The sequence below is a fragment of the Podarcis liolepis genome (genome assembly GCF_965112155.1).
Source record: "Podarcis liolepis genome assembly, chromosome: 7".
NCBI classification, from domain to species: Eukaryota; Metazoa; Chordata; class Lepidosauria; order Squamata; family Lacertidae; genus Podarcis; species Podarcis liolepis.
Genome location: NC_139561.1, coordinates 55047734 through 55060278, shown reverse-complemented (window position 1 = coordinate 55060278; position 12545 = coordinate 55047734). Strand labels below are relative to the sequence as shown.

The window sequence follows — 12545 nt, the reverse complement described above, 5'->3', positions numbered from 1 at the left end:
CTGATGATATGTTGCCTGGTTAAACAGCCTGGAAGAGACGAACCTATGAAGGCTAAGCAGGAGATAGTGGTACACAACGGCACTGAGGCATAACCAGAGAAAACAGGACTAACTAACCCATGTAATAGGTCTGTTGGAATACTACTAGAATGGCATGCTACACTTTCCTGAATGCCTGAAGTTGTACCTTTCCTTTGGAGCAGGATGGCTCCACTCTGAGTGGTGCTGGCCTGTCCTGCTTCCCAGTCCTGCAACTGCCAGGCAGCATTTACATGCATCCCTTTGTGTCTTCTTCAGTTCTCTTCTGTTGATCTGGACCAGTCTCTGTTTCAACCATTCCCGTCAGAAGTGATTTTCCAGAATTATGCCCCTTGTGAGATGTATGAAGTGCCACTAATTCTGAGGAACAATGACAAGGTATGACATGTCAGTGAAACTGTAAAGTAGTTTTGAGGTGGGATGCAGGGAGAGAAAGCACGATGGCTAGAGCATTCTTTCTCTTCTTCCCAGTGAAATAACTCTCCTGGCAAACGTTTCAGTGCCTATGTCCCATTTTAACTTCCTCTTTAGCCATCATTGTTTGCTATCTAGTTGATCTAAGGACTGAGAGGATGGCCTGGTGAGGCTTTACTGAGGTTTCAATAAAAGTGGTGGCCATTTTGATACCAAAAAAGGTTGCAATGTCATTTATTGTTTCCTATGCCCCTACCATGGTTACTCCAGGCTTACTGCAACTGGGCTCACAATTCACATATCTGTGATCTATGGGTCTTAACAAGAACCAAAGTAAACAAACTGTCGGTGGAAATGATATATTTATCTACAGAGCTGCTTTTTCTTTAAATGCAAAGGATTTAAAGGCAGGATACACCTGTATTTTTGATTGCACGTTTTATTAAATGTTGTGAAGTTAAATGATGTAAGTCCTTTCCAAAAGGGCAACCAGATTCCTTAGTGAAGATTTGTTTTTTTGTGCTCCCTCCGAATGTCATAATCTTTTCAGATCTCATTCTCACAAATATATACTGTACAAGGCTTGCTTGATCTTTCTTATTGATTATGACCATTCTGAGACGGCATAGTCATGAAACTGAAGTCTGCTCAGTGCCTGGGATTCCTAGGAATGCTGCTGTGAGTTCCACCACAGAAGGAAGGATATAGATGCGATAAATAAATGGAGCTTGTTGGACACTGAAATTAGAGTAGCCCACAGCTTCTCAACTGGCCATTTTTTCCCTTCATGGCTCAAAGGCTCCTTCATGACTCCTTCAGGACTGTGTTTTCACCAAAAGTCCTATGCTGCTGCCTGCAGCCTGTGTACTCTTTGCTTAACTGAGCAATCATGATCAGATTACATGCACACTGCATCCCTTATGCTTTGTCCATCAAGTAATAGATTGCCTCCAACTGTCAGAAATGGCTCCCCTGCCCCTCAGCTGCCAGCATCCATTTAGCTAGTTTCCTTCCAGCACTTGGCTTTAAGCTGCTGTTGAAAGGAACAGCTGGCCCTTTAGTGGTTGTTTGTGCAGAGTTTGCCCCAAATTAGCAAAAGTATGACTTACATATTTGTTCTAGTGTTCAATCAGTGTTAAATTTGCTGTCATTTCTAACTTTGCTAAGGAAAGGAATAATGTGTTGAATAATTTGGCATTTAATTATAATGTCATGTAGCATGTTTATGGACTGGTTGAAAAACACATCCACCCATTCTGAAATAAACGCTTTGCCTCTGTTCTGAAATTGTTCCCAAATGTGAGCTGGTGGGGCATTTCACCTAGTCCTGGGAGGGCACTTCAGTTTCAGTCTTTGCTTTCCTGGAAGCTGCTTTCTTGAAGTAAGGTTTTCAAGCTGTGCTGTGTCAATGAAAGGAGGAAAAACTTGATAGGCCAAAAACATTTACATCTCATTTAGGATATGGGGCTGTATCAGTTGTTGTCTTGTTGGTGGCTGCTGACTGTCTTTCCCCCATAGTGCCACCATAATTATGCTTTTCTTTCTTCCAATCCTGCATGGAGAATGTGGGACACCACCACGCTGAGAGCTTCCTCCTGCCATTGGTCCATGTCATGGGCAGGACCCAATGAATTCCCCATTTTCTTTGGGCTGAGAACGGAGCCAGTTTTAATTAAACAAATGCTGCTTAGAGGAGCATTACACTGCACAGATAACGCATAGCCACGCTGTATGCCTTCTTGGGTTGCCTGTCTCTCTACCCCCAAACTTCTAAATTTGGCAACTTGTGGAATTCCATGTGGGGCAGTGTAGTGCTTGTCCATGATTGGCTTTGACAGTTTACCAGCTCCACCCCACCTGACCCTGACTTTCTTTGCTGCATCTCTCTTGGCCCACAAAAATAGTTTACAGGAAACTGGAAAGGTCTGGGGGGTGGGGTGGGGGAACACTTGCTAAAAGAGGAATCCAGTGGGAATTGTCACCAGGAAAGTTACATTGATGGAGATGAAGCAGAAAACATACAAAAGGAGAATATTGAATGTCTGAATGTTTTCCTTGATACTTTGCAATAAATGTGCTAGGAATGAACAGAAGGGCAGCATGAACAAACAAGGAAGTGTGAAAAGTAATCAAAGCCCTACAGTTTTGTGATTAAATACTGCAGGAAGATGGTGAAAAGTTTAGAAATGCAGCAGCATAATAACAATGCAAACATGTGCAGCCCCAAATATAAGGAAATATGATTTGGAGACAAATGAATACTTTACTGGGAGAATAGCTAATAGGGAGATTACTGATGCAGAAGCCCAAAGTGGATGCAATGTGGTTTTGCTAATACATCTTGGGTAATTTTATTATGACAGGGTTTTTATCTGCAGCCTCAACTGAAGAGCAGAGTGTCTATGTCCAGAGGGCACAACACTGAATGTTAGTAATAGAAGAATATTGGAAATAAGACTAAGAGAGATGATGTTTTTTCACAATACCAAAGAGCCTAGGGGAGATAATTTTGCAAGTTTCTTTCATCCACACCTCAGTTCAGGTGATATATTTGGGCGTGAATTTATTTAGCCCTATTGGTTTCAGTAGGATGAAATCATTCTAAAGCCGAGTTGTGGTGAATCAGGCTGCAGTGTAATTAAATCTTATTAATGCTTGCAAACAGACAAGTGTTAAAAAGAAATACACACACTTCCCGCCGCTACATATAAGGTTGAATACAAATGGCGGTCCTTCCTTTCCCATCTGGCTCTGGTGTTTTTCCTGGCTTTTTGGAGACTGCTGCTGCTGGTATTTGGGTTAGGATTAGAGATATCTGAGCCTTTTACCGTGATGTTTGTGCATATACTAGTCATTGTCCTCCTTACTGCTCTATTGCAGCAGGCCTTTGACAAGGGTGGTGCTGTGAGCTCCTCTTGATTGCATGGTTGTGAACTGTGTGTGGAAGGGACCCAAAGGGTCATCTCGCCCAACTCCTGTAGTGCAGGAATCATGGTAAAGAATCCCTGACAGATGGCTATCCAACCTCTGCTCTTACTGTCAGAAAGTTCTTCCAGCTGTTTCGTCAGAATCTCCTTTCTTGTAACTCAGATCCATTGGTTCAAGTCCTACCCTCCTGAGCAGGAGAAAACAAGCTTGCTCCATGTTCCATGTGGCAGCCATTTAGGTATATGAAGATGGCTATTATGTCACCTCTCAGTGTTCTCCACACTAAATATACCAAACTCTCTTAACTGTTCCTCATAAGGCTTGGTTTCAAGACTCTTTATCATCTTGGTCACCCTCCTCTGCACACGTTCCAGTTTATCAATATCTTTCTAAAACTGTGGTGCCCACAAGTGGACACAGCACTCCAAGGCAGACTAGAGCAGTACTAATACTTCCCTTACTGATGTCATTGTGGTTTTGCTGCCATTGCTGCACATTTGTTGGTACCATGTATGCTGTCAGAGATTGGTGGGAGTCACCTGTCCAATAGCCCCCCCCCCCGGGAGGGCACAGAAAATGACAACTTAGATACTGGATCCTGGTGGTGGGACACTGAAGAGCAGTCTACAGAAGGGACAAGCTGGGAGGTGCTAGAAGCTAGAAGCAAGGGGGTTGGGTGATCAAGAGGGGTCAGGAGAAGGAGGGCCTTCCAGGACAGGGTTAGAGGCTGAGAGTCACAGTGTGAGCACAGATTCAGACCGAGAGGACAGTCTCAGCCCTGCTGGCTTGCCTCCTGCTCTGACACCCTGCTCAAGGAGAGTCATGCAAGTTGCTGAGCAACAGGCCAGACAGGCCCAGAGAAGGAGCTTGCCCCCTTGTTGCAGCCTTTGCCTGCTTGGGAGGAATCTAGAATGAAAGGCTAGAGGGGGAATGGCGGAGCTAGTGGTCAGTTTCAGCAACGTCTTAGCTGGATTAAGGCAAACCAGAGGACTCCGCTGTGTTGTTATTTTCTGTTAAGAAAAAGTTAATTGCCTTCTGTGCCTTCCATGTGTGTGCCTGTCCTGTGGTTGACCTGGATCACTGACAGCTCCTTGACATATGCATGGATAAGGGTGGGCTGTCTTGGTGCACAACATCATGTTTGGTGAGGAGCAGCAGAGTTACCAGGGATGTTCTCAAGGCTGCAGCTTAGCACTTATTTCTCTAGTAATTCTTGTGCTGCCTCACTTGTGCTTACTGCTGTAAGTGCATAGGATTACTTTACCACCACTATACTGATGTAGCTGCACCAGAGGATCAGCCCGTCTAGGTTGTTGGCTGCTAGAATACAGAATATATTTCTCACGGCAAGGCTGGTTAATTTTATTCAGCTGTTTGAATCACGGCAAAATATTTTTTCTGCATTTCTTATAGATCCCTCGGCTGGTGAAAGTTGTTCTGGAGAGTTCACCTTACTTCAGAGTCATAAGCCCCAATGATGTGTGTAACAAAGTTGCACCTGGCATGCATTCGACATTCCGCATCCTCTTCACTCCTGAAGAGAACAAGGTAAGACCATCGCCTCTCCTGCTGGGAAATCTGTGTTTCTGTTTAAGGCTGCATGGCAAAGAAAGATGCAGGAGACTGGGAGCCAAAGAGCCTAAGCCTGAGACTTGCAGGCCTTTGCACATAGCTCTGCAGTTCAGGCTCACCCTTTGTGGAATGTGTGGCATTTCTCATTTCCTCCTATTGTCAGCGTCACCCTCCTTGAACACACAATTGGCAGAAGGACTTCTCAAACAAAAGGAATAAATCAGAGAAAGAGAAGTTGGTAGTTGGGGATGTGCACTTGGGATGTTTGAAGAGGAACACAGTGTATAGGAGCTGATATGCTAATGCTGCACTCTGCCATTCATTTGCTCATTCTATCTCTGGCTGTCTTAATGAGCTAGTATGGGCAAGGATCAAGGACACAGGTGGCTGGCCTCAGATACCCATGAATCTTGTCTAACTTGAACAAATGGAAACATTAAAGAGATGAATAAAAATTTCATTTATTGAGGCCCAAGGATATGGACAAGGCTGCCTTGATCCTTTGCCTTTTATCATCTTGCACAAGGATCAGGAACCTGTCTCAGCCTGAGGGATACATCTGGGTAACTATTCGGGGGCCATGTGCCAGTGGTGGGTGGGGCCTGAGGCAAGCGTGGGTAGAGCAATGAATATAAATTTTACGTTTGTACAGTGGGTACACATATTTACATGGATCCTTTCACATGTAACAGGAAGCCAAACTATGGCTTAGCACAATTCATAGGCTCCTAGAGAGCAGATTGCAACTGCTTTGCTCCACTATTTCTCCTGCTATGCACGAAGATATGGTTTGGCTTAGTCTGTTGTCTGAACTCAGGTTCATGGTTTGTCTCCTCCAGAGAAATCAAAACTCTAAGCCAATAACAATACTTGTTTGCAGCTCCTGGTTTGTCCAGAGAGACAAATCAGCTCCTTTTGTAAAATGGCTCCCGGAGAGTCATTGCAGGTGTTTGCAGTGAGATCCTAATCAGAGGTTGAAGTGAGTTCAGGTGTCATTTTTCTGGGGCAATTGGGTGTGTCAGTAGATCCGACAATACTATGCTGTTCACCTTGAAGATCTTTTCTGGCATCTGCTGTGGTGGAGCCCCCAGAAGCAAGGCTTCTCACTTGCATATTATTCTTTCTCTCCAGGATTATTTCCATGAAGTAACCTGCATTACTGAAAGGGAAAAGTTTATTGTCCCTATTCGAGCCATTGGTGCCAGAGGTATTTTGGATTTCCCAGACAAGCTGAATTTCTCCACCTGCCCGGTCAAGTACAACACACAGAAAACACTCCTTGTTCGTAACATTGGTAATCGAGAGGCCCGCTATCAAATCACTACACAGAGGTAAAACCTTGAGATTTCTGTCTGGGTTAGAAGGTTTCAGATTATGGAATGTGACATCAGTAATAGCCAGAGCATGAGACAATGACTCCCCCCCCCCCCGATTTAAATAAACTTTTATTGTATGTACAGTGGTACCTCGGGTTACAGACGCTTCAGGTTACAGACTCCGCTAACCCAGAAATAGTACCTCGAATTAAGAACTTTGCTTCAGGATGACATCAGAAATTGCGCAGCAGCGCCACCGCTGCAGCGGGAGGCCCCATTAGCTAAAGTGGTGCTTCAGGTTAAGAACAGTTTCAGGTTAAGAACGGACCTCCAGAACGGACCTTAACCCGAGGTACCACTGTATTTTCATTTTTCTGTATAATAAAGGAGACAATGACTTCAGTCAAATATGTTTAAAGTTACTGAGCAGGTTGTCATAGGCTACAGGAAATATTTCTTGTGCTTTAACCTAGGGGAATTTGGGCCAGCCACACCTTAGAAATAGACCACTGACATGGTTTGGGTCTAACACAGCTCTGCGTAAGTGAGAGCTAAGAAGGCTGGAGTGCTGGTGCTGTGGGTGTGGCTTAGACTTAAGATATCATTGGCTACCGATGGCTTTAACTGCTCCCTAGCTTTCACTTTGTCTTATCTAGGTGAGCTCTGCATTGAAAAGAGCTCCCTGCTTATGCCCTTGTACTCCACGTGAGTGGGTCTGGAATATCCAGTCTCAGTTTTGTACCTGCAGCCTAAGGACATAACAAGATGACCCTGGCTGCTAGTTAAAATCAAAGACTCACCTCTTCAGGCATCTTGTTATCACAGTGGCCAAAAACATGCATCTGAGAATCCCTCAAGCAGGACCTGAGGGCAGCTGCAGCAGTTGGTCCACTTGAATCCAGAGGCTGTCTCTGATATGAAGATAGTTGAGAATGGTCAGTGCTGCTCATTGACATGCCTTGAAAGAGAGGGATAAATACACCTTTTAGATCTCTTTAGCCCTCTGGCTGGGAGTACAAAAAGCCCAGTTGAAAAGTGTTACAAGATCACTATACCATGTTAACCAGGCTTGAATAGGTGGCCCTAGTAAAAAAAAAATGAGCTTGATCCTGACCAAGGTAATTGCAATTAGTTCCCATTGAAGTCCATGGGCTTCAGACTAATTTGTCCCATTGATTCCAGATTTCTCCTTTGCATTTCAGACCATTCTCTATCGAGCCCTCCATTGGGACCCTTGGAATCCAGGAAACCACACAATTCACCATTGATTTCCATCCTCAAAAGAGTGGCAACCACTGTGAGGACCTTGTAGTGCATTATGACACAGGTGAGTGCAAAATAAAAGGATGTATCATTTTCTTTTAGCTTTCTTGTGGAATAAAAGGGTACTGTACATAGAATCAATCCAATGTCATCTAGGAACCTCTACTACAGATGCCTTGCTACTTCCATGGGGCTGCTCTGCTGTCTGAAGTGAAGACACTTCCAGGTGTTTGGCATGAGAGTTGCCAAAGAGCCCTGCTGAAATGAACTGAGGCTGCCTAACAGGATTGTTTGCAGACTTTTCTACAACATGCTTCACCTAACCCTGCTTTGCTTACTCACTGATTCCTCCCAGGTCAACACAGTTTCTGAAGCAACAGTGCTCAGTAACCTTTTTTGTTTTGTTTTGTTTTGTTACCTGCCAGCTGCTGTAATTATGCCAAAGTAGCATATGGGTGTTATACTTCTACAGGCACTAAATGGCAGAAATCTCTTCTGTTGGATGAAGTTTTCAGAACTGCTAGAACAATGCTGTATGTGAATGAGTGCCTTCAGTCATGTCAAGAGGTACCTAAATTGAAGGTTACATCTGATTTGGCCCTCAGACCTTGGCTCCAGCTCAAGAGAAGATCTTCACCCAAGCATCTGCTGCAGCATTAGTACCAGCAGTTTGCAGTTGTCCTGCCAAAGATGCTGTTTATGCCGGAGCCTATATTTGAAAGGTTCCATCACAATGTGGAAAATCCCACTCTGCTATCACTGCACAGCCATGATTCCAATGTTAAGATGATCCTGACTTACTCAGAGAGAGAAATACCTTTGCCTTTTCACTAGAACCAACCCCTGTGTGCAGCGCATGGCACCTGTGCATTAACAGCCTGGCTTCTCTTCACAGAAGGCTTTGTGCCACTGAGTCCCCTTCAATCCAGACTGCAAACTACCTGGCCTGCACAGCAGGATGCCAACATGATTGATGATGGCATGTCTTACCCTTTCTGAAGCATGTTACCCAAAAAGATAAATAGGTGCCTGATTCAGGTTTTTCAGACTTCTATGCTGACAAAACAAATCAATACTGTTATACGCTCAGTCAATTGTCTGCATCAGTTATGCTGAGAAGGCACACACACACATAGTTGAGAACCACAGTAGGTCCAGAACAAGATTGCTGGGGTTCAAGGCACTTACACGGGGTTTTTTGGGGGGAGGGTTGTGGTAGGGAAGGGAATATGGCACTGTTGGTGTGTATACAACCTGTTATATCCCATCCACACTTGTGGGTGTGATATAACCATGTGTGCAGGAAAAGCACAATGCACCCAAACTCACAATTTTTAAAAACCACTTTGAACAATCAATTTTTAAATCAATGTTTAATTTGTGCTAAAGCACTTCTTAAATTTAAGCTCTATTATGCATAACTTTGAAAATATCTTTAAAGTTGTTTTAGGGTGAATTAGAAGGTTGGGTGGAAAAGCATGATGATAAAATGGTTGCCAGCTGGAATGACTAGAAATGACAGCATGCTAAAACAACAATCCAATATTGAATTTGCCCTAAAACAGTTGCTTGTTTAAGTGCAATTGCATATTTTACACAAATTATAAACTCTGCTTTGAAAAATAAGCATGCTGATAAAATGGCTCCACTGGAGAAAGGTAATAGGGATGGTACGCCAAAGTAAATGCATGGTAAATGCTTGCCAGAAAGCTTTATTATTGCACATGTCAACATCACACCTTTTGAAAAGATGGGAGACAAATGCTAAGCTATTTTCACAAGCCCCAGTATTACTGCTGAGACAATGGCAACACTGGCTGAGGCCTAGATAGTTCCATTCCATGTCTGGCCTAGGAAATCTTTTAAAGAGGAAGATTCCTTGTTGGACACACACAAGCATCTGTGTTTTGTGGAGCTTGTTGAAATAAAGCACTTCTCAAAAAATGCAGGCCTTCTCAGTTCTGCCAGTCCTTTTCCATTTCTCATTTGCTGTCTCTCCTAGGGGAAGATATTCATGTAGGCTTATATGGAGCAGCTACAGACGTCAATGTGAGACTGGACAAGAACTCCTTGATAGTTGAGAAAACATATATCACTTTAGTGAGCCAGAGGTCTGTGGTTATTCACAATCGGAGTGATATCATTGCGCGTTTCCAGTGGAAGATATTTGCAACACAAGAAGAGGAAGAGCAAAAAAAACAAAGGTAAACTCGAGGGCTCTGGATTTTTTGGGTTCCCCACCCCAAATTTTTAAATTCAGTATTATAGTGAAACATATTCACAATCCTTACTCACTTTCAAAGTTTATTACACCATAGTTTCATATATTTATACAATGTATCTAATATAACATATAAATACAAATAAAGTGGCCAACTGTTTATATATATTTAAAAAGAAATCCCTGTTAGCTTGTAGTGTTTTATCTTCACGTTACAGAGAAAGTATGCATGGTTTTTAAGAAGTTTAAGATGTCACATAATTTGAAAAACAGTCCATCATTTGGGTACTTTATGGTAAGTTTTTTCTGAACCCTCCTAGTATGAAATCAAAATGTGTGTTTATCTAGGTCAGGGCAGTTCAACCAAGTGGGCTGCAAGGGTACTTTGACATGGATCTTGCAGGCCATACACTGCCTTGTGGTGCACAGGGAGTGGGGTGGGGTGAGACAAATGAGGCCAAAATTTGATGCCTTCACGCTGCCTTCCCAAAGCTGGCTAAATGAAGTGCTGGGCTTTAAGAAGGAAACGTGAGGCTCTGGCAGGGTCCTAGAGTCCTCCTTTCTCCTTCCCAAAGCTGGGGAAGTGCTAATTTGGCTTTGGGTAGGAGGCAGGAAGACTCTAGGTTCCTGTCAGAGCCCTCATAGCTCCTTCCCAAAGCCCAGCACCTCACTGACTTGACTTTGGGAAGGCAGCATGAGGGCTCTGTGTGTGTGTGTGTGTGTGTGTGTGTGTGAGAGAGAGAGAGAGAGAGAGAGAGAGAGAGAGAGAGGGCGAGAGAGAGATTGAGAGAGAGAAATGTTGTTGAGGGCTGCCAGAGCATGTATTGAGGGTCTCATGTGGCCATAAGGCCACATCTTGGGCCACCCTGATCTTGGTCAATGCCCATTATATTATTGCATGCCATCTCAGTCTCTGAGTGGTGCAAGATTGCAGGGGTTCCAGGCACTTACACTGGGTTTGGTTTCCTCAGAATAAGGGATGCCCGAGACTATGATGTCTCTATGATACATGGTTTATTTATACATACATAAAACCTGAGCCTACGATGGAGGGACTTGCAGCATTAAACCCATAAGAAGGTCTTTTTCCAATAGCCACACCTTGGATTCCAGCAGAAATCAGGCATGGCTCTTTCACTCAGCTGCCCAGCCTGCCTCTAGCCTCTAGCTTTCTCTCACATACCACCACCACTATGGCTTTTGTCCTTTTAACTAACTGCTAGTTGAGGGAGGGCCCACCACCCATTTTAACCACCCATACCTAGGCCATTATGGCTCTTACTGGCTAGTTCAACAATTGAATCCTTGCTGGATCCAGGAATTAGAAGGGTCTCAGGCAGTCAGCCTAACCTCCCCCCCCCCCCCCCGCACCAAAAATCTCACAACAATATTAAAGTCCAGAACATCTTACAACATTTCTAGACCAGCCACATTTGTGTAACTCTATTGCTCTGTTGATTCTGCTGGTTCCTGTGGCTCTCACAGTGCTCTCAGTGTGGACCAAAGATGGAACTTAACAGGCACCAATCAATGAGCTGGTTTTTTGTGGCTACCTATCAGTGCACAACTTTGCATGATCCCCCAGCACAACATGCATGTGCCTGCTGTTTTATCTCACGTGTCCAGTCTCTTAGACTTTGGTTTCCAACTTGCACCAACTTTAGCATGGACAGTAGATTCTTTGATGCTAATGCTGCTTCTCCACAGGGGCAAAGTTCAGCTACTGGGCTGTGGCAGCAGAGTGTGTGTGGAGTAACTGGGTAACAGAGAAGGAATTCTAGCAGCAGGAGAGGTGAAAAATGGGCAATCTGGTGGACCCTTCCAACTTTGCACTTTCTGAATTTTGCAGTTCCTGTTCTCCAACCCAAAATCTGTGAAAAATGTTTATGTTAAGGAAAAGTATGCATTAAAAGCCCTGTGTTGGTGAAAGCAACATCTAAAAATGCATGCCATTAAATTGCTTGCAAAAATGTGGCCATTAGGAGAAACATGCACTAAAGTACTGATAAATTTTATGATGAGTTAAAAACAATAACTAATGCTAGCAGATGTGGAAATGTTGTGACCTGAAGATTGGGAAAATGAGAAATGGAAAGAAACCGAAACTGCCAGACTCATTCATCTCTAGCAGCAGACTCTGCTGCCACCAGAGTCTAGAGCTCTCTGAGAGGCACAGAACAGGTGGGGAAATGGGGGGGGGGTGAGGCAGGTGTTGCTACGAGAATGGAAGGGTTCTGTGGCAGGATGGCTGGTGCTGAGTTGGTGGGCTGGTCTTTGCCTTCCTGTGGACTTGAAGGCACCTGTGGCTTCCCTAAAGGAACAGGCTGCAGGTGACACTAGCTGTAACCTTCCTCCTTGGTCAGAGTGAGACTTGAGGCCAGTGAGTGCATGGGCTATATGCCCCAAGGAGAAAGAGGAACAACTTGGGGCAAGGGGGCTCAGAGTTACAAGCCAGGATCTTCCAGGGTTCCTTCCCTTCTCCCTCAGTAAAAGGGGGATCCTCAAGGATAGGTGCAGGGTGCTGAGAGCAAGGGGAGGCAGCTGCAGCCAGATTCTGACACCCTTCTCTGATTCTAGCCCCTGCTGCTAAGTCTCAGTGCTGTTGCCCAGAGGGAGCATGATCCTTGCCCTCCATCTCCATTGGGGCTGAAGTGAGGATGAGTACAGCCCCTTCCTTTCCCTGCTTCCACCCCTCTGGATCCCTGTGGCTGACACAGCCCCTCCATAACTGCACAATTGGGAAGAAGTGAGGGGGTGATTTTTGTTCCTATGGGGACCCGGATCTGAGCAAG

At 44.5% G+C, this 12545-nt stretch overlaps 1 protein-coding gene and 1 long non-coding RNA gene across 5 annotated transcripts in view; one reads left to right on the top strand and one right to left on the bottom strand.

Moving 5' to 3' along the window:
- The window catches only part of HYDIN (HYDIN axonemal central pair apparatus protein), a 132074-nt gene that overhangs the window by 7920 nt on the left and 111609 nt on the right, over positions 1–12545 (top strand). For all 4 annotated transcript variants that reach the window (XM_083514875.1, XM_083514877.1, XM_083514874.1 and 1 more), the window contains 5 exons: positions 298–417; positions 4795–4929; positions 6085–6284; positions 7472–7596; positions 9535–9736. In XM_083514875.1, coding sequence (XP_083371001.1) covers positions 298–417; positions 4795–4929; positions 6085–6284; positions 7472–7596; positions 9535–9736 — 782 coding nt within the window. The remainder of the gene's footprint in view (positions 1–297; positions 418–4794; positions 4930–6084; positions 6285–7471; positions 7597–9534; positions 9737–12545) is intronic.
- LOC310712258 lies at positions 5395–8067 on the bottom strand. Its single transcript, XR_014528815.1, has 3 exons — positions 7951–8067; positions 7070–7227; positions 5395–6112 (listed from the first exon to the last, which is right to left on the bottom strand). It is a non-coding gene; the product is annotated as an uncharacterized lncRNA (long non-coding RNA).